At 36.4% G+C, this 23,016-nt stretch overlaps 3 protein-coding genes across 4 annotated transcripts; 1 reads left to right on the top strand and 2 right to left on the bottom strand.

The window, feature by feature from the left end:
• The first annotated feature begins 291 nt into the window (after positions 1–291).
• On the top strand, positions 292–1,245 carry LOC122115263 (olfactory receptor 52E2-like). The gene has a single exon (XM_042688657.1). It carries the CDS (start codon positions 292–294, stop codon positions 1,243–1,245), a length of 954 nt encoding a protein of 317 aa, XP_042544591.1.
• A 4,197-nt stretch (positions 1,246–5,442) lies between these two features.
• LOC122115271 (olfactory receptor 52E2-like) lies at positions 5,443–8,095 on the bottom strand. 2 transcript variants are annotated; one of them, XM_042688678.1, is made up of 2 exons: positions 7,185–8,095; positions 5,443–5,467 (listed from the first exon to the last, which is right to left on the bottom strand). In XM_042688678.1, the coding sequence occupies exons 1-2, from the start codon at positions 8,093–8,095 to the stop codon at positions 5,443–5,445; spliced, it is 936 nt and encodes a 311-aa protein (XP_042544612.1). The 2 variants fall into 2 exon arrangements, with proteins under 2 accessions (XP_042544612.1, XP_042544603.1); XM_042688669.1 differs by lacking the exon at positions 5,443–5,467 and having other exon boundaries at positions 7,160–8,095.
• A 6,746-nt stretch (positions 8,096–14,841) lies between these two features.
• LOC122116406 (olfactory receptor 51G2-like) lies at positions 14,842–15,783 on the bottom strand. Its single transcript, XM_042690089.1, has one exon. It carries the CDS (start codon positions 15,781–15,783, stop codon positions 14,842–14,844), a length of 942 nt encoding a protein of 313 aa, XP_042546023.1.
• Between the last annotated feature and the right edge of the window lie 7,233 nt (positions 15,784–23,016).

Here is a 23,016-nt window from a genome sequence, read left to right on the forward strand (position 1 = left end):
AAGCTACCAAGAACGAAGGTGAGACTATATTGTCCAAAATATTTCATTTTTACTCACTGTATAAAATCCCTCCAGGGAAAGATTTTTGAGATATCGCTTATCTAAGGAGCTCTTGTACACCAAACTTCAAACTAGTAGGATCACAAGCCTAAGAAAATGTGTACAAGTGTATAACATCCCTTGTTTTATCTTCAGGACTCCACAGGTATAGCAAACCACATGTATGTTAAGAATCTGAAGACTGAATGAGCATGCACCTCTGGAGACTGGACAGACACATTCCCAAGCACAATGCTCATTCACAATGAGACCCAATTTCACCCCTCCTCCTTCTTTCTGCTGGGGATCCCAGGACTAGAAAGTCTTCATATCTGGATGGGCTTTCCCTTCTGTGCTGTGTACATGATTGCATTCATGGGGAACTTCACTCTGTTGTGGGTGATCAAGGCTGAGAGCAGTCTACATCAGCCCATGTTCTACTTCCTGGCCATGTTGGCCACCATTGACTTAGGCCTTTCCACAGCTACCATCCCTAAGATGCTTGGAATCTTCTGGATTAATCTCAGAGAGATTCTCTTTAAAGATTGCCTCACCCAAATGTTTTTCATCCACAAATTCACACTTATGGAATCAGCTGTCCTTCTGGCAATGGCTTATGACCGCTACGTTGCCATCTGCAACCCTTTGCAATACAGTACCATCCTCACCAACAGGGTTGTTTCTGGGATTGGTGTTGGTGTGTTAGTGAGGGCAATTATATTTGTCACTCCATTTGTATTTCTGATTTTGAGATTGCCCTTCTGTGGGCATCATGTCATTCCCCATACCTACTGTGAACACATGGGACTTGCCCGACTATCCTGTGCCAATATCAAGGTCAATATTGTTTATGGCTTATGTGCCATAGGCAATATGGTGTTTGACATCATAGCCATTGCACTTTCTTACATCCAGATACTTCGTATTGTGTTCCAGCTCCCATCTCAAGAAGCCCGCCTCAAGTCCCTGAGCACGTGTGGCTCTCATGTTTGTGTCATCCTTGCCTTCTACACGCCAGCCCTGTTCTCCTTCATGACCCATCGCTTTGGTCGCAATGTCCCCCGCTATATCCATATACTCCTGGCCAATCTTTATGTTGTGGTTCCACCAATGCTCAGTCCTGTCATATATGGGGTCAGAACCAAGCAGATATATGACAACGTGAAGAAGATTGTATTGAATATGCAAGGAAAGGGGAAAGAATAGGCCCAACTATAGTATGAAGTTCCATAGGCAAGGATGAAAGGCCCATCAGCAGAATGACCTGTGGTGAAAACTGAGTTTCAAGGTGAGGCTGTATCAGAGAAGCCTCAATTTTCTTTCTTTCTTTTTTTTTTTTTTAAATTTTATTTTATTTTATTTGAGAACATACTGTACAGAGGGGTTACAATTACATGGGCAGGATAATGCATACATTTCTTACCAAGCATTGCAGCTTCCTCCTTTGTTTACCCTTCACCTCCCTTCCCAGCCTCCCCCCTCCCTCCCACCCAATCATACCCCCCCTCCGCCCCCCCCACCGACATTGTAAAGCTGGTTTTGACATGACTTTTTGTACTTCTCATTGTTGCAACAGGTCCACCTGAATCCTTAAAAGACTTGTTTGTTCCCATCTCCTCCACATGTTATACTGACATCAAATATAGTGAAAGCGGGGGTTACACTGTGGGGGAGGGACATACAAAGCAACAAAGAAATAATCTTATAAATGCGTTAGAAACACATGCATGAAAGAAACAAAAACATTAAAATACATATTTGAGGTTTCGTTTTCCTAACATCACATTCTCTGACTTTTTCCGCTTGACTCATACCTATACTAGATATTGCAAATAAGGGAAACCATGGGACCTATGTTTCTTTGGGCCTGGCTTACTTCACTTAATATAATTTTTTCCAAGCCTTTCCATTTCCTAACAAATGGGGAAATGTCATTCTTTCTGATGGAGGCATAGAATTCCATTGTGTATATATACCACATCTTCTTGATCCATTCATCTACTGAGGGGCATCTGGGTTGGTTCCATGTCTTAGCTATGGTAAATAATGCTGCAATAAACATAGTTGTGCTGGTAGCTTTAGTGTGGCCTTGTTTGTGATCATTTGGGTAAATGCCCAAAAGTGGGATTGCTGGGTCATTGGGGAGCTCTATGTGGAGTCTTTTGAGGAACCTCCATACTGCTTTCCAAAGTGGTTGAACAAGTTTACATTCCCACCAACAATGAAGTAAGGTTCCTTTCTGTCCACATCCCCTCCAGCATCTGTTGTTGTTAGAGTTCTTGATTTTTGCTCTTCTAACTGGAGTGAGGTGATATCTCAATGTTGTTTTGATTTGCATTTCTTTTATGGAAGCCTCAATTTTCTACCTGCTTCCTTTGCCAGTTCTCAGCATCAGTTCCCTTATAAAACTCGTTAGCAAATTGTATCTCTGTTCTTTATTTTTCAACATCGGGTAGATATTTTACATCATATTTCAGTGCATCCATCTCAGTCACAATTGGTTTCAGGAGACTCTTTCTTTGATCTCTCAAGATTACTGTGTAGATTTTCTTTGAGTGTTGTTATATTTCAGGAGGCTGTGATGAAGTGGTAATTTGCTACTTTCCTTCATTTCATGAAGTTTACCAGGTTTAAACTGAGCCTGCAAACTCAACTTGGTAAACACCATCCTTCTTTGCCTGGTCTTAATAGTTTTTTAGTTTACATTTGTCTCCCCTTTCAAGTAGCATAAAATTTCTCTTCTGGCAATCTGCCAAATTTTTTGAGTAAGTGTATTGCTAAATTTATGCACATTTAACATAAGATTGTTATTGATTCTATATAATTTACTCCCTTTACATGTATTGTCTTTTAATGATAGCTGAGCTATGGATATTTTATGAGAGCAATCTTCCATGGGGATTTTGCTGTTATTATAACACTATATCTGATCTGCCTTCATTCTTTACAAATGTTTACTGTAACTTTAGCCATTTTCTTGGGGCATTTGTGTTAACTAGCCAAATGTAATATAAGTAATACTTTTGCCTTTCTCCTCGTAAAGGAATTTAGAAATCCTTTAGAAATTTTAGTCTATTTAGCCACATTCAGATTTATATGCTTCCACACATGTACATATATCCTTATATATTCAACTTTTTGTATTTTCTTATTGATTCGTAAAATATCTATTTCAATATTTCCACATAGTTACTATCTTTCATTACTCATTCCTTCCTACATCATCAAAATGCCATGAACAACAATTTAACTTCTGTCCAGAGTAACCATAAATGCTTCCTTTGTTGTAATTTCTTGGTGGTGAATTTCTTCTGTTTACTTGTTTAAAATAATTGCAGTCCATATTGATTATAGTGGTATTTTGAGGCCATAAAATTTTAAATTTGGTTTTTTTCTTAGTAGACTACTAGTTATGTTATTTTATTCCATTCTGCATTCCAAGGTTTCAACTAGGAACCTTTTAATTATTTTAAAGGGGATGGATCTGCTCCCTGGTTTGCACTGATGTTTTGTCTTTGAAAAGACTTTTTTGATTGTTGAATCCTTGACTTGACTTTTTACAATTATTTTTTTTACAAAATTTCTTGTAATTTATTCATCAAACATTTTCCTTGCTTGGTGCATTATACTCTTTTATATTTAATCTCCAATGTCATGGTTATATAAGATCTTTTCATTGCCTCTGAAATTACTTGTCAATATTTTTAAACGTTCATGCTACTTTTCTCACTGCCACATTACTATTTTTCTTTTTAAAATTACCTTTATTGTAGTGATTGCTTATGCATTTGTGCTTAATTTCTCTTAAGTCCTTCTATTTTTAAGACACTTCATTTCAAGTCCTGATAGTTCCTTTTTGTTTAGGAATTTGCTAATAATTATGCACTCTTATTTTCTGTATTGAGATATATAATTTTAAAATACTATTTTTATTTGGTCTGCTAAATATGATGTATTAATATAATCATCTTGTCTATTTGTTCTCTTTTTGGTGTGTTTTTATTATCATCATCACAATCATTACTGTAATGACTATTGCTTTGTTTTCTTGTTTGACCAGTTTTGTTTTAGACCATTCTACCAACTGGATATAAAAAAATGTAGGCTAGGCATGATGGAACATACATGTAATCTTGGCTATACAGAAGGCAAAGATTGAGGGTTTGGGATACAAGGTTAGCCCAGGAAAACACAGCAAGGTTCCACCTCAACCAATAAGCCAGATATAGTTGTGTATGCCTGTGATCCCAAGTATGTAAAATGTAGAGATAGAAGGATTCTTCGCTAAGGTCACCTCCAGACAAAAATGTGAGACTAAAATACATAAACAAAGCAAATCCAGGGAAGAGCATCTGCTAAGCAAGTACAATGTCCTGAAGTCAAACACGAGAACCAGTGTCCAAAATATGCATATAGATATTATTTGAACTTAGCAGGATATTTTATTCCTTCAATTATGTGTATTTTCAATGGAACACGAAAACACTAAGCTTCACCATTGTTTTAGGCATTACAGCATCTGGCTGTTTCTATTTCCTCCTTAACTCTTTTTTTTTTTTTAAACCTTTTTATGGCTCAGTACAGTACCTAGATTGGATCTCCAAATCTCTTAAGCTGAAAGAATCTGATATCCAGTGTAAATCCTCATTGCCAAATAAACATGTATGAAGTTTATTCAGGCCTTCATCTTCCCAGATCCTGTTCTGTAATTGATGGCCTCAACTTAGAGAAGAACCTTCCTTCTAGCGCAATCCCTTACTACTTGATCCTGCAGTCTTCACAGTTTTGGTTCCTACCTTCAGACAATATTGTCTGAGTTTTCTAGTCTACTTTAGTGGAAAAAAATCGATTCTAATTTCCTAATATGCCATTACTAAATTATACATAATTTCATTTCTGTTTATTTTGTTCATGGTGGAGTAGTAGTAATGTGAACTAATCAGCAGCATAGGAGACTTCCTTGGTTTCCTTTCTCATCTTCTACAGGACTACTAAGTTGTTTAAGAAGGTAGGAATAACATAGTCCACTTGTTAAAATAATTATGGAGAGTGGAGCAAGAGAGTGAACATTTGAAATGAGAATGTAGTGGAGATATTTGAGTATACTGTCAATTAAACCTAAAAATAGATGGGTTGAGAGTGTTTTATAGATATAAAAGGTACAGAAGCCACATGGGAGCATTGATTGCAAAGAAAACAAAAAAGTATCATTGATGAAAAGTCAGGGATGGTGTGAGAGAAGGCTGTGTTCTATGATTTATTTTTTTAATAATTTGATTATTATTATTAAGTTATTGTACAGAGGGACTACCATGTCATAAATCAGCTAATGAGTACATTTCTTTTTCTTTTGTTTTTTTTACATTGACACCTCTTCCTTTATTTATTTATTTATTTTAATTTTTATTTATTTTTTATTGTGAAAATACTGTACAGAGGGGTTACAATTACATGGGCAAGATAATGATTACATTTTTTATCAAGCATTGTAGCCTCCTCCTTTGTTTATTTTATTTATTTTTATTCTAAGTCTCAGGGTTCTATGAATGAAAAAAAATAGTTGAATAAATATTGGGGTAAGGAGCAAGAGCAAGCCTTCCTTTTTTTTTTTAATTTAAATTTTATTGCAAAGGTGATGTGCAGAAGGGTTACAGTTACGTAAGTAAGGTAATGAGGACATTTCATAAGTAAGGTAATGAGGACATTTCTTTTTGAGCAGCGTTGCCCCTTCCCTCGTTTTCTCCCACGTCGCCTTCATAGTCCCCATACCACCAAGCTGTACAGTTCATTTCCAAAATAGTGTCTAGAGAGTATCGCTGTTCAATTAATTCACCCTTTGTCTCACCATTTCTGGGCCTCCCCTTTTCTTCCCCAAATCAGATAAACTTATATACAAGTTGAAAGGAACAGAAATTTAAAAAAAACTGTGACAATAGGGAACAAACTTTATTATAAAGGTGATGTACAGAGGGGTTACAGTTCCATGAGTCAGGTAATGAGTACATTTCCTTTTGAATAGGGTCACCCCTCTCCTTCGTTCTCTCCCAGGTTTTCCCCTCCCAACTTCTCTCCCCACTTCTTTATTTACCCCCTGTTCCAATGGTTTATTTTGAGGATAGAGAGCAGAGTAACATATTGGTTTAATACATGTTTTGCCAAGCCATACAGCCAAGTCTTTAATTTTAAGTAAGATATTATGGAGTTATTTTCCAGTTCTAGTTTTATAAAAATATAAAATAAAATAAATATCAATGTAATTTGTTCTAAAATTTAAAATCTTAGGTATTGATTCTTTTTTAAGTTTTTACTTACTGAAATCTGTGAAGTAATTTTGATTTTGTTTTTAAATATATCAATAGTGCAATTGACTAAAATATAGGAGGCAATCCTTATGTATATATACACACTGACAAACACAATTATGCACATATATACATTATATATTCTTCTGCACCAAAAGCTAAAACTATACTCACCAGAAAGCATTTAGTGCAAAAGAATATATATATAAATACACAGATCTATATTATCATACATAATAAAATTATAAGAATATATTATAGAATTAAACTACACATAAATATAAAGATACATAAATACACATAGATATATACATACATCTATGTATCTCTATATATATATCATTAAGACACTTAGTTGAAAATACAATTTAATAAATATATTTATTTAGTATTAATCATATGACATGAAATGACTTTAAATCATTTCATTAAAAAACATCCTAGAGCTTTAATTGCTGCTACTTTTATTATCATATAGGAAAAAATGAAATAACTCAAACCTTGATAGCTGATCAAAAGTCACCTTCCCCAAATATGGTACAACCATATCTAGAATGTAAAATTAACATACTTTACTATGCCAAAATCCTGTTCTCTCTCTTTCCTTTTTTTGTTATGCTTTGAAACTTTTTCAAAAGACATCTTTAATTATATAAATTTTGTCATACATATGGAATGTTAGTTTACCTGTTTACACGTAGATACTCTTCCTGCATTTTAAAGCACAAATAAACAAACATGCTTAGTTATTGTTGTATAACCAATATCAGATTACTCAGCACATAGACAAAACACTATTTTGGCAAGCTTTTTGCCACTTACTTCTGGATGAATATCCTCAACACCCTTTCTCTGATCTGTTTGGTTCTGACCCCATAGATGACAGGGTTAAGCATTGGGGGAATAACCACATACAAGTTGGCCATAAGGATGTGAATATATCGGGGAATATTTCTGCCAAAGCGATGCGTCATAAAAGAGAAGAGAGCTGGGGTATAAAAGGCCAAAATTACGCAGACATGGGAACCGCAGGTACTCAGAGATTTGAGCCTCGCTTCCTGTGAGGGCAGACGAAAAACAGCACGGAGAATGTGAACATAGGAGACAGCAATGGCTATGATGTCAAAGCCGAGAAAAGCAATGGTTCCAAGACCATATATGATGTTGACCTTTATGTTCGCACAGGCAAGCCGAGCCAGGCCCATGTGCTCACAATAAGTGTGTGGAATGACATGATGTCCACAGAAGGGCAATCGCCAGATGAGAAATACAAATGGAAACACGGTGAGGAACGACCTCCCAATAACCCCCAAACCGATCAGTAATACAATCTTGTTAGTGAGGATTGTGCTGTAACGGAGAGGGTTACAAATGGCTACATAGCGATCATAAGCCATGGCTAGAAGAACAACCGACTCCATGCCAGTAAAGATGTGAATGAAAAACATCTGAGTGAGGCAAGCACCAAAAACTATCTCCTTGAGGCGAAACCAGAATATGCCCAGCATCTTGGGAATAGTGGCTGTGGATAATCCCAGGTCAATGGTAGCCAGCATTGCCAGGAAGTAGAACATGGGCTGGTGAAGACTTTGGTCACTCTGGATCACAGACAAGATGAGGAAGTTTCCTACCAGGGCAGTCAGGTACACAGCACAGAAGGGAAATCCAATCCAGATGTGGCTGCCTTCTAACCCTGGGATTCCCAGCAGCAAGAAAGTGGGTGGGTGGTACTGGGTGTCATTGCAAAGGGCCATCTTGCTGGTGGCTGCAGGTGACGGTGCTCCTTGCCAGATGCATGCTGACCCATCACAGAAAGCCTTAAGCTGTCACGGTGATGGTTTCTTGTACTGGGGATAAAGAGAAGAAGTCATGTCTGACCTTTGGTATCTCATTATCAAAACAGAATCATCAATTTCCTAGTAAGTTAGATGGCACAAAGACTGTGGGATTTTCTATATTACTTCCTGGAGTTGGAGAGGGGTGGGGAAGTGGGGGGGGGGGAGAGGGATAGTAGGGGAAAAACAAAGGAAGGGGGGTAACAATGCTAGATAAGAAATGTACTCATTACCATACTCATGTAACTGTTACCCCTCTGCACAGTATCTTTACAATAAAAAACCTAAAAAAAACCCTAAAAAAAGAAGTGATGGTTAAAAGATCACGGAGAGATGAAATACGTTCTCCAAGAGGAAGGATGCCACTTACCTTTTGTACATGATGCCTCCTCCAGAAGCTGGAGCACAAAGCTCCACCACTTGTGTTGAGTTGTACATAGGGACTAACTTCCCAAAGTATTATGAAACAAATAGGAAGAGATGATAGGAAATTTAGAGGAGAGAGCAAGACAATCACATCCTGTTGACCAAGGTATTATAAAAAAGATCTGCCATGCTTTAGCTGATTGCCCCTGATATGATGTGGTGAGAAATTGTTCTTGACCTTGTAGCCTTCCTGCAATACCTTACATCTCAAGTTCTACCACAGGATTCAGAGAAATCAGGATATCAAGAAACAAAATAAGCTAAGAAACATTTATAGACATTTTATAAAATATTAGTCAACATGCCTCAAAACTATCAAGGTGATTAAAAAATAAGGAAAATGTGAGAAGTTCTTACTGTTTAGAGCTGCCTTAGGAGGCAAGATGATTGAAAAGTAATGGGGTAAGTAGATAGTTTGCTAGAACAAAAGGCAACATTAGCTACTAACCCAGGAATAAAGCTTAGGCATTAGTGAATTCTCTATTGTCTTACTAATAGTACTATAGGAGTTTTGTCAAATTGACCATTTTAAGTTGTTAGAATTCTAATATTTTCCCTCCATTTTAATATGGTAACAGGGGAATTAAGTGTTGGCATCATGTTAGAAACTCTGCTTTATCGTCTTAAATTATGGTCCATCAAAAACTATTCTAAAATAAAAAGTCTATTTTTTGAAGTAACAATGAAACAGTAACTCCTTAGGAAAAAGAAACATGTAGAGATATTGACCACCTGCGCTGATGGGTAAATACATAAATATATGATTTTTTTCACAGCTTGATAAAGTTTTATTGTCTAAACAAGTATAAACACAATTTTCTTCTATTAGGAGAACCATCTCAAGGAGAAAAGATACTAAGACTTTATTATGAAGGGAAAAAGAACTTTACATTATCTTTCATTCTTTGCATACTCATTATCCCCAAATTTATCAATATTCTTATTCACAAATAACTGAAATTCTCTATCCTAATTATACTTCTATAACTAGAATTTAGTTCAAGAGAATAAATTAGTTTTATTACTCAAAATTCTAACTGATCCTGCATTTTATTTCATGTACTTGATCTTTTGCTGTATCCTTATAAATAGTAAGTTCTTATTTTCAAATATATGAAGTTAATGTTTATATTAACCTCTCTGTTATAAAGGTGGTGGCCATGGTAATCTCTGTGTGTCTGCGTATGCTGGCTACTCATTGTAGTCTTCATCAATTTGAATCTATTCCTTTCATAGAACTGAGCTTTCAAACCAAGAGTATAATTCTTTAGTGATATATGTATATATATATATAGAGAGAGAGAGAGAGATTGACAATTTTACTGAAATATGGAATATTCAAGGGAGAACTTAAATAGTGTAATTTCTTAAAGGTAAAGTCAAAGTTCAACAAAATAAACACCAGAAGCAATCACATGAAAGAGTTGGGGTGGGTAGGGGAAAGGCATAGACTAATGAAGAGAAGGGGGAAAAATACAGTCAAGAGTTCAATGTATATCGTATAAACTAAAGATGAGTGAGGGAAGTGGTGAGTAGGGGAGAGATGGGTAAGAATGTTGAAAGAATGACATTGATCAAGATGCATTATGGTCATTAACTAGTTTGTTAAATGGCACTCCTTTGTACAACTACTTAAACACAATAAACAAAGAAAAAACTGTAAAATAAGAAAAATTCTTCAGTAGAACTATACAGAACACAATAATCCACAGGTACATGATTATTTTTTTGTAAAAATATTTAAATTGCTCAATGAGCTGTAAAGATTATTTGAATTACATCTAAGTGGAGAAATGACTAATAATCTTTTGTGCTTCTTCGTTTTTAATGGACAGGAGGTTGAAGAAGGATCTCAACACCAGCCTGGGCAGCACAAGTACATACCATCATGCCTGGCCAATATGAGCATCTTCAAAGTTTTCATGTAATGATCTGCAAAGAGTGTTATATGAAACTCAGGTGGTACACAGGACATTAATGTTTTATTTTCCTCATTGATGCATATGAATGACCAATGGCCCATAATACTCATCAGTTAGTCAAAGTAACAAAGAGAAAACAAAAGCAAGAACATAAGTAAGAAATCAGGCGAGAAAGGACACTCTATTCTCATAATGACCAAAGCACATGCAGGAAGTAACATACATTAAATCTGAAGGAAGTGTTTACAGCACCACTGATATTTTGACCTAGAAAACCAGGCCACACGAACCCTTCCTCTTCCTGTATTTGGTTATTTAAAATTGGATTCTTTTTCAAAAGTAAACAGTATGACAGCATTTGTTGAAATGAGTCAATTTTGATCAAGAACTGAAATGCATAATCTGTACAAAACAGAGAGAGATTGTCCATGTCAACAGAAAGATTTTGTTTAGAGGTGTTTGTGTGAAAGCCTTGGGTGTTCTGAGAACATGTTTAATTTAGAGAGAGAAATATGGGAATGAGATGACTCCTGTTGTCCCAGGAGTAAACACAGAAGTTGTGGTGACATTGTCCTACTTGTTTCCTGGTTTTATAGGAGACTCTAAATCATTTAAGAGTCAGAAAAATAAAATGACATGAATGATGGGCTTGTAATTTCTCAGATACATATGTAGAAGGGCTAACAACAGTGTAAAAGAAAAATTTAAAGATAATCAAAATAAGCACCGAGGGGGCCTCTTGTAGACCTAAGATACCAGAAAGTACATAATTGGCAAATATGGAGAAATAAGAATAAATAAAATGATGTTTTTTCCGAATATTTTATATGAAGTTAATGAAATGTTTATCAATCCATGGTTTTGGTCTAAGTTCTAGACAGTGAGCCCATTAGTGAAGGCACACACACACACACATACACACACACACACACACACACACTCACACACACACACATACATTTATATATGGGATAAAACACTCTTTAGTACATATTTAAGGGTACTTTGGAAAGAATTAAACAAATATGTTCAATTTTGAGATTATTTACTTGTTATCTTTGTATTCTGTTCCTCAAATAAGTAAATAACCACTAAGACTTTCAAATTTCAATAAAAGTAAAATTAAACTTACCTTAAATGCTACAAGTCTTCAATGATATACTTAGTGAGTTAAGGAAACCCAAGGTTCACTACATATTTTGGGAATTTTAGGTAAAAGGTTGGGGGATATTTCATGGTTACAGAAGCTATTTTATCTTTCAGACACATTGTAAGTTTCACAAGTAATGAGATAGTAAAAAGTCTCAAGTGTTAAATATACATATCAAATGACATATCACACACAGAATATTCACAAAATGTTGTGAATTCTGTAGAGTAGCACGAATATTTTTAGTGTTAACCCATCTGAATTGTTTACTCTCTTCAGTATAAGGTCAATTTTATTTGCCTGGCACAAAACAATGCTCTGAAATGCATTAGGCCAACTCTAATTAATCTCTGTCTCTGTCTCTGAGTCTGTGTTTCTCTGTCTCCCTGTCTGTCTTGTTTGTCACAAAGATGATTGTAGAACTTTACCTAGAACTTCTTAGTTTGAAGCCTCTGACTTTACAGTTATAAAGATGGAAATGCAAATTGCACTTAGTGACTTTTTGCTATAGCATATAAACATAAAAGTCCATGTCATGGACTTTTGTCTGCTCCTTTATGATACCTCTTCATTTCTTATCTTCTTTCCTTCTCTCTGTGTGCCATCTATCCATGGGTTGGAGAAGGCATTGTGAACTCACCAAATTGTAAGCCATTCTTGCTTTCTGTGTTTTCAAGGATACCTGAACAGGCAACACAGATTTTCTCCTTTTGGTTGGTGCTCTCCAGGAGAGAGCATCTCTAAGATGGTATTTGTGAAGGACAGAATATCCCAAGGGTCTCTGTTTGAGCCATGCCCTGAGCAAAATAGAAAAGTCCACCAGGGACTTCTGATCATTTCCTGGGGTCAGTAGCTGCACACTTTAGAAGCAGTAATGTGCACCCAAGCGTATGTGAGTTAAGGATGCACTTGCCTAGAAGGTTATGGTAGGGATAGGAGATAAGACAGATATGACTATAACATGACAATTAGAAGGAATTTTGTGCTATTAGAACTTGTTAGATCATGACAGGGTATACAAACCTATATAAAAATCTGAAGAACTTAAATACGTGGATCATCGTAAAGCTGGGGAATCAGAATAAGATGGATTGATTGTATTATTTCCCACATCATGATTGTCATATAATATCATAGTCTTGCAATTTGTTACCTTTGGAAGAACTAGAAAAATATGTCTGATTTTTTTTATCTTACAATAGTATGGGAATCTGTAACTAACCAACTGTAATAACTATTTAATTTTATAGAAATAGGGGAGAAATAGGGAAGGATCTATGTGGGGCAGTATTCAAGTTGATTTCAACTTTAATGTAGTATATATATATATATATGTATATATATATAATTCAGCATTACTTCTAAAATGAGTGCATTGTTAAGAGTTTTTAATTCTTGTTTGCAGGAAAAGAAAATATTCATTATATATTTAGTTCTTTTTTCCCTAGACTGAAAAAATAATTTATATTATGAAAGGTGGTGAAATGATGAGATAACTTTGAAGACATAAAAATTTATTGCCTTATCTTTAAAAATTGTATCAATAAATCACTTCAAAACTATCACAATCTCATGTGCAAAGTAGTTACTTTATATTTTTAATCTACAGAATCTACATTATTATCTGTGTGGAGGAAAAGGTATATGCTCTATGGAAGAAATATCCCAAACATCCAGAAACTCAGAACGCAGGAACAGGAGTAATTAGCACAAGGATGAAACATGTAGCTTTGCATAACTTTGAAGCCAGACCCCTGTATTAACCATATAAATACCCCTAACAGCCAAGAATTTGTATCTCTCTCTCTCCCCCTCCAGAGCACTGACAGACACTCTGTTAGAGTGTGCCCCTGCCCTTCTGTTTTGCTGTTTGTCTGCTTATCTGCTTGTCTGCTTGCTCAATAAAGTTACTCAATGAAGCTCTGCTACATTTTCTTATCAACATGACTTATACAGAAATTTTTATTCTGTGATCAAAATCAAGGACCCTAAGAGAAGAGTCCCTGTTTCTAAAGGAAAACTTCACTAACCCTCCGGTTACAATCAAGAATACCTGAACAGGCAACACAGATTTTCTCCTGTAACAATCCCATTCTGCCTGAAATCAAAAGTCAAAAACATGAAAGAAAAATTATTTCTTTGTTGCTTTGTATGTTCCTCCCCCACGGTATAACCCCTGCTTTCACTGTATTTGATGTTGGTATAATTTGTGGAGGGGAAGGGAAAAAACAAGTCATTTAAATAGGGATACAGGTGGACCCATTGCAACAATGAGATGTACAAGTCATTATGTCGAAAACGAGCTTTACAACTTTGGTGGGGGGGAAGGGGGAGGATGGGAAGGGATTGGAAGGGGAAACAAAGGAGGAGGCTACAATGCTTGATAAGAAATGTACTCATTATCTTGCCCATGTAATTGTAACCCCTCTGTACAGTATTTTCACAATAAAAAAAAGAGTCAAAAACAAGAATCAAAAGCATTCTTTGTTGAATTAATCCGTTTTCCAAATTTCTTTGGTCGGTCATGGGGCTTGAACTCTGGGCTTGGGTGCTGTCTCTCAGCTCTTCAGCTCAAGGTGAGCGCTCTACCGCTTGAGCCACAGCGCCACTTCCAGTTTTCTAGTGGCTTATTGGAGATAAGAGTCGCATGGATGTTCCTGCCCAGGATGGCTTTGAACTGTGATCCTCAGATCTCAGCCTTTTGAGTAGCTAGGATTACAGGCGTGAGCCACCCGCGCCCAATTCTCAATCTCTTTTCTTAAACTATTTATTCATGTTATAGCAGGAGTGTGTGTGTGTGTGTGTGTGTGTGTGTGTGTGTGTGTGTGTGTGTGTGTGTGTGTGTTGTGCTTGTGTGTGCTTTTTTCCCAAACATTAGGCATTGAGGAGTCCTGAATCCACCACAGCTTTGATGATAAGGGTAACCTCCGCATTCTCATTTCCAGATACCAAGCATTCTCTCTAAATGGCATAATCAAGTCATCCTTCAATTGTTTCTTTCTTCAGAATTGTAACAATTGAAAGTTTCCCCTTTTTATGTTTCTTATACTTACACTGAAGAGTTGGTATCTTAAAGGCAAAATAGTACAATATCACTAACAGATAAACGTCTACAGTAATTCACACAAAGGGAATGGGGGGAGGTTGTGTTATAAAATCTATATCACCTAAACTTTCTGTTTCCTGAATTTCTTGAGGATTCTTTCACGAATCTGCCTGGTTTTGACACTATACACAATAGGGTTCATGAGCGGTGGAACCAGCAAGTACACATTGGCCATGAGCACGTGGACAATTGGGGAAGCGTTCTGCCCATAGCGACGGATCATGGATAATCCAATCATGGGTGTGTAGAAGGTGAGTACTGCACAGATGTGGGAAATGCAGGTATTGAGGGCCTTCACTCTCTCTGCCTTCGAAGCTATACTCAGCACTGTGGCCAGGATGAGGAGGTAGGAGAGGAGGAGCAGCACTGAATCAAGAACCATGGACCAAATAACCACCATGAGCCCATAGATACTGCTGACCCGACGGCTGGATACAGTTGTTTTGATGAGATCCTGGTGAAGGCAGAATGGGTAGGAGAGAACATTAACATCTCGATATTGAAGTCTCTTCAGGAGAAAGGAAGCTGGAAACACCAGAGCCAAAGCCCTGCCAGCAATTGCTAATCCAATCCTTATGATGACAACATTGGTTAGAATGGCTGCATAGCGCAGAGGTTCTCGGATTGCGACATAGCGATCAAAAGCCATGGCCAAGAGCACAGCTGACTCAATGATTGAGAAAACATGAATGAAGTACATCTGGACCAGACAAGCATTGAAAGGAATCTCCCGGGCATGGAACCAAAAGACACCGAACATGGTAGGCAAAGTAGTAATGGACAGGCCCAGGTCAGTGAGCGCCAGCATGGATAGGAAGTAGTACATGGGTTGGTGGAGAGAAGGCTCCGTTCTGATGATGAAGAGGATTGTGATGTTCCCTGTGACTGATGTGGCATAAACCAAGAAGATGGGAAGTGAAATCAAGCCGTATCTGCTCTCCAGGCCTGAGAAACCTGTCAGGAGGAAGCGGGGATACAGGGAAGAACAATTAAAGACAGACATCGCGCTGATTGGGCAATCCGCAGCCTGCATGGGTAAACAAAAGATGGGAAATTAGGATTCAAATTTACACTATTACAACGAAGATCATTTCAGTGTTTGGGGCTCTATATTTTGTGCTTTTAATCTTCTGCTTGTTATACTTAGTTGCCCCTTGTATTTATGTTTGACTAATTCATTTATTCTTTTTAATCCCACAGTTCGTGTGTGTGTGTGTTCTGGGGCTTGAACTCAAGGTCTGAGCACTGTTGCTGAGCTTCTTTTGCTCAAGGTTAGTGCTCTACCACTTGATCCACAGCACTACTTCCTGCTTTTTCTGTTTATGTGGTACTGAAGAATCCAACTCAGGGATTCATGCATGCAAGGCAAGCTCTCTACCACTGAGCCACATTCCCAGCACACAGCTCACAAGTCCCAACAATAAATTAAAGAAAAGTACTAGTGCTAAAGGTACAGCATTTTATACAGACTACCTTCAAGTACTTATAAGGTAGTGGATTGAGCTGGGGAAAGAATGATGGAAGGGGTGACTGATCAAAATGCATTGCACTCACATACTGACAAGTTGAATTGAAACCCCTTTGGACAACTACTTAAAAATAATTTTAGAAAGTAAGTGTTGGAGTTTAGATATAACACCAGTTGATGTAAAATACACAGAGCAACTAAGCTGACCTGGGGAATTAAGGGAAGATTTACTCATGGTGCCCTTGATTAGCTCTCTGATGATAAATATGGGTCACATAAAATGGAAAGTCTAGCCAGGCATGGTGGCTCACGCCTGTAATCCTAGCTACACAGGAGGCTGAGATCTGAGAATTGTGGTTCCAAGCCAACCCCTGCAGGAAAGTCCATGAGACTTTTTTTTTTCCATGAGACTCTTATCTCCAATTAACGACTAGAAAACTGGAAGTGGAGCTGTGGCTCAAGTGGTAGAGTGGTAGCCTTGAACAAAAAGAGCTCTGGGACAGCACTCAGGCCCTGAGTTCAAGCCCCACAACAAAAATACAAAAACAAACAAAACAAAAAACCTGAAAGACTGGCTGGATTCCATGTAAATATAAAATGCATTTGAGAGTATCACAATCCCCTTCATGCTTGGGAATTTCATTCCTACAACAACAAAGATGCTTCACACCACCAAATTCTTCCTGTGGTATTTTGTTGTTGCTGAGTTCACATAGTGTCACTTTTGCTTTAGATGGACTTTGTTTTCTATCTGGATACATTTTTGTACTATCTATACAAAGGACTTTTATTTTTGATTTGTCCACCATGCAATAATGTGTTTGATCAAATTCACCTTTTGAATTAGTCATTTTTCTTCTCCTCCCTTCTTTATAAATAATTTGAATGGTCTTTGTCATTTTATTTTTATATGTGTATATAATGCACTCTAATCATACTGCTCTAATTACCCTCCTCTTTCACCCTCCTCCAACTGCAGATTCCTTCGAAAAACCATCTTATGACATGTATAGTTTTAAATATACACACACTTTCATTTGATAGAATTGAATTTATAAGTTAGACACAATAATAGGTTATCAAGAGCTAACAATAAAACAGAATAATTACACGAATATGCTATTAAAAATTTATTTTCAATTTTAAATGATTTATATCTGGGATATTCTAATATTTTGAGACCAAAGTTGATAGCAAGTAACTGAAATAGCTTAAAGAACTGTGCATAAGGGAAGAATTCTTATAAAAATGTACAAGCATAATTTAGCAGCACTGCAGCTCATAAGTGGTTCTTTGTATGTACTGGAGCTAGGCTTGTTTAAGAATGGACCAGAAGGGCTGGGATGGGGCTCAGTGGCAAAGTGCTTGCCTAGCTGGCAAGTGATTGATTTCTGTACCCTTTGTCTTATATGTAAGTTTATCTGATTTGGGGAGGGGAAAGGGAAGCACAGAAAGTGTGGGACAAAGGGTGAACCAATTCAGCAGTGATACTCAGTAGACACTATGTTGGAATTGAACTTTACAGCTTGTTGGCGAGGGAGGTTGGGATGGAAAAAACTGGAAGAAAATGAGGGAGGGATGACACTGATCAAAAGGAAATGTGCTAGTTACCTGACTTATGTAACTGTAACCCGTGTGTACATCACCTTTACAGTTAAAAACAAAGATAAAAATAAAAAGGAAAAACGCTTAAAAAAGTCAAAGAAACCTTAGTAACGTGATGGTCATCCAATTGCCTGTGGTGAAAATCCATGTACTGAAATCCCTCGTGGTCTTTTTTATTAATTGTTTGTTTGTGGTTTTGTATCTAAGACATTGCTGTATGTATAATCTTAAAATGGATGAAGCTGATGATATTAATGATGAATGTCTCTTCTCTCTCACCTTTATATTTTTTCGTGGACTCCTAGTGAGTAAAATTCAAGTATTAGGAGAGAAAATTTTCAAGAGAATCTCCAGGATACTATATATTTATGTCAACTCTTGGGCACGCCTGGTCAAAATCTGACTTTGTGTCATTGTGGTCCATGACTGCAGTGGCAGTTCATATTTTACTTTACTGCAACCCAAAGTATTTCAAGTCTCTTGCAACATATGGGACCTTTTAAATACTTTTGCTAGAATGTTATACAAAATGATATAATTACCAGAATTTGTTGTGCTCAAAGGTGTTTAATAATATGTCCAAGGTTGACTAAAGTATTGCACCCTGGAATTTTTCTGAGCAGTTTGGGGGCTAAGAACTGCGCTCCTGTCAGAGGGAATATCATTCAATACCTCTTACCTACCACAGAGCAGTAATTTCACATTAGCTTTAGTAAGTCCTCCATCTTAACCTTTTTTGTCCACTTCCTGGATTGTAAAATAAGTAATGTGATAATTTCTTACCCATCCTTCTCACCTGAAAACTTTCCTGCGGGCACAGGTAGGATCTTAAGTGCAGACAGAAATGCACCCAGATACAGATTTGGCTGTGTTTCCAGTCTGTCCTAGTAGGCATACAACACTGTGGAAGGGCAGAGCCAAAGAATCAAATCCACAATATATCCCAGGGCAGATAGCTCTTCAAGGAAGCGAAAATATCCTGAGGAAAGCATCGGAAGCTGTCAGTGACTACAGACCCAAGATGTTATACTTTTTTCCATTTAAAGCAAGTGCTTCATCAGCATCACATTTATGTGACTAAGTATTGCAACCTGTCACCTCTCTTAACTATTACATTCCCTGTCTTGGGACCACTTCTTTTTTTTTCACTACAAAGTCTCGGGAGGAAAAATTATGTCAAAGCTACTTCTCCAGCTCAAGGACAGAAGTTAATAGATTGGAAAGTAATTGAGAAATGTCCTGGGAATCATATTATAGAGAAAGAAAATGGGCTCAGTTCCTCAGAATGACTTTATTTACTTTAATTAATATTTTAATGACATGTTAGCTGTACAAGGGGAGTTTCACTGAGACTCTTCCATATAAGCATCAAATACACCCTAAGTAATCCTCTCATTATAATCTCATATCTTCTCCTCAATTTATTATTATTGTTATTATTATTATTATCTTTAAGTTGTAAAAAGGAGTTGCCATTTAACAAAGCAGTTTATGAATACAATATATCTTGATCTATGTCACTACTTTCAACATTCTTTTTTTTTTTTTTTTTTTTTTGGGTCCGGTTGTGGGGCCTGAACTCTAGGCCTGGGCACTGTCCCTCAGCTCTTCAGCTCAAGGCTAGCGCTCTACCACTTGAGCCACAGCGCCACTTCTGGCTTTTTTCTTTTTGCTTCTGTGGTGCTGAGGAATCGAACCCAGGACCTCATGCATGCAAGGCAAGCGCTCTACCACTGAGCCACCTTCCCAGCCCACTTTCAACATTCTTATCCATGCTTCCCCTCCCTATCCTTTCCCTTACTCTTTTTAATTTTATAGATTATGCATTAGATTCTTATCTGCATTTTCTCACTTTTCTCCTCTTCATTCTACTACACCTAACCCCTTGCCCCCACCCCTTTCAAGTATCTGTTTTCTGGTGTTTTATTTTGCTGAACTTTGATTTTACCTAAGGAATTACACTATTCGAGATCTGCATTGAATTTACTATTAATAAGTTAGTATACACTTGCATATCACCCAACCTATTTACTTATGGGTTTGTAAACTAAATCTAGCTTTCACATATAAGGGAAAACATGGATCTTTTGCCTCCTCTCAGGGTCTGAGCTACTCCACTTAACATAATGTTTCCAAGTCTTTCCATTCCTTTACAAATGGTACAATATCATTCTTTCTAATGGATGGGTAAAATTCCCTGGTGTGTATATATACATATATGTACATATACATATATATGTACATATATATCACATTTTCTTGATCCAGTTTTCCATTGAGGCGCACCTAGACTGATTCCATTCCTTGGCTATGGTAAATAGTGGTGCAATAACCATGGTTGTGGTGGTGGTTTTATTGTATCATGGTTTGTAATCTTTTGGGGGTAAATGCACAGGAGTAGAATTGCTTGATCAGGTGAGACAGGACTTTTTATTTTTTAATAGGTATAAAATTGCATTTTCCTTCTAAATGCATTTGTCATGGTCTTTGAGAAAATAGTCAGCTCAGGATTCAAAGTATAAGGTCACAGAATTGGAAGACTTCCAGGTTTATCATAGCTAAATAACAATCCTAGATTGCAGGAATAGGAAAACAGGTTTAAATTAATGTCATAAGTCTCTGCAGCTGACCTCATGAGACTAACTCAGCCTTTTAACCATGACTCAAATTCTCATATGTATTTCTCTTAGTAAAGTAAGCACTTGTGTTTTGAAAGTATGTATCAGATTATAGAGTTCTATTTTACACACCAGATTAATCTTTTTATATTCTGAATTAATGTTTTAATCCAATGGGTTTAATATAGGAAACGTGCTTTCTTGGCATCTTTTAGTTATAAAATATTAGTAATATGGATTTTCCTCTGAAAATGTGAAGCAATCCTGGGAATGAAAAAAGTCACTGATAACCTGTGGAATATCTTGAAGCTACTTTTCATCCCCATATAGTTTGGTAGAAATTCTTTTGATGCAGCACTTTCCTCTCAAAGATTAAACACTGGTTTCATGATCCTAGTCTTCCAGGTTTTCAGCATTCTTCCAAATCTCACTCACTCAAGTGCTTATTATCATTCAAATCTTGACAATGGAATCCCATGATCATATTAATCTCTCTCATATAATACTTTGATAGTCCTTGTTGACTAAGATGATGGATGAGAAAGAATAGCACTGCTACATTTCAGAGTGAGAAATGGACAATTCTCATATTACTTTAATGGATAAATGCCATTCAGGCTTGAAATCATACTGTTGTGAACTCATAAAATAGTTTATGGTAATTTCAGTGTGATTGTGTGTATAAATGTGTATGTGCATATGTGTGTGTGCAAGAGAGGGCCTGAGAGGTCTTCATTTTATTGGCACAACATATTCAGAGAGATAAATTTAACTATTTGCCTAATTCAGAATCCATGTAAAGAAAACATGAAGGTGGATTTGATCATAGAGGGTAGCCTGACTCAAGATTACATGCTAAGAAACACTAAATATTAGATGTTAAATATGAGTTTTCTCTCCTAATGTTGAACATATCTCACCTCATTTTGCTATCTAAAGATTATTTGAGGGACTCAGTTGATTGACATATAAGCTCAAGCTTTACTGCAATGAGGGGAGAGGAAGCTCATAGCTCCTTTTCTTGAGTTGGACAAGTACAAATTCTTATATAAGTTTTTGCGAAATTGTAAAGTGAAGCATCAAGAAACATAAAGAAGATAAACAAAACCAAACACAAAACAGAGCAATATTTGGCATGAAAGTTACTCTCAGAATTTCTAACATGTAGCACAGTTTAAAGAGAGAAAAGACAGAATACTACTTAAGACAAAATGAGCAAGACATGTCTATCTGAAATTAGTCAGGAGTTATGTCTTTCTTGAAAGTCTTGTTTAAAATGATTGAAGAAAAATAAAACCCTGAGGGCAAAATTCTGTGTTTAATTATTTGAATCATTAATTGAATTCCTACACATATATTCAGAAAATATAAAAAGACAATTATCTCTTAGTGAAACAAGTTTGTGAAGCAAGAATAACCTGTACTCCTAAACTAAATAAAAAAATCTTAAACAAGGCATAACAACATATAATCTGGTCATCAAACACACACACACACACACACACACACACACACACACACACACACACACAGATGATTAGTTTAGATTTAAAAAATGCATCCAAATAATTTATAAGCAAAAACATCACACAAACAGACTTGCTATATTAAAAGTGGGATTGATTGGACAAGAATGATAAAGACAATATTATCCTACATTTAGTGTTAGTAACACAATAGAATAATGGAAGAGGTGACTCTGTGTGCTTCTTAGCACATAGACATGGCTTTCTTCTAATGGGTTTGTTTATTACCATATACTTCTATCTTAGTACTACATATTTTTTTTTGCTTTTGATGTGCCTTTTAGTTTTCTAATTTGTTTGATTCCTTTTTCACCAAGGGATTGTTTTCTATCTAATGGCAAGATGTGTCACTTGATTTACATTTCTGAGTTTTTCCCAGTTCCTATTTTTATTGACACTTAATTTCATTCCTTTGAGTTTGGGAAAGTAATTGAGATGATTTAAATCTTCTTAAAGGTGTTAAGACTTGTGACTTAACGTGTGATCGGTCTTGGAGAAGGTTTCACATGCACTTTGAAGATGACATTTTCTGCTGCTGTTGCTATCTTCTATAATTATATGGTTAGGTCTGTTTTGTCTGAGGTGATAATCATGTCCACCATCTTCCTGATGAATTATCTCTAATGGATTGTTAGTCACTACAAGTAGGGCGATTCAAACTTCTACTTTCATTTCATTATTGCCTATTTTTCCTAGAGATGTCAGATTGCAGTATATAATTATATATTCTGTTATTGTATAGTCATAGTTTATATATATATTACATTAAAACCATTGGAAATAAAAGTTCAATAAAATAATTATGGTATAGATTTGCGTGTGCATATTACTATATACATATATAATAAATACAAAATAAAAGAGACATTACTCAAGGTAGAGCATTAAGTACACAAGTTTCTTTTTTAAATGTGAAAATACCCTACAGAGGGGTTACAATTACATAAGCAAGGTAATGAGTACATTTCTTATCAAGCATTGTTGCCTCCTCCTTTGTTTCCCCTTCCCATAGCTTCCCA

The sequence above is a fragment of the Dipodomys spectabilis genome, unplaced genomic scaffold (genome assembly GCF_019054845.1).
Source record: "Dipodomys spectabilis isolate Male_0828 unplaced genomic scaffold, ASM1905484v1 ptg000003l, whole genome shotgun sequence".
NCBI lineage: Eukaryota > Metazoa > Chordata > Mammalia > Rodentia > Heteromyidae > Dipodomys > Dipodomys spectabilis.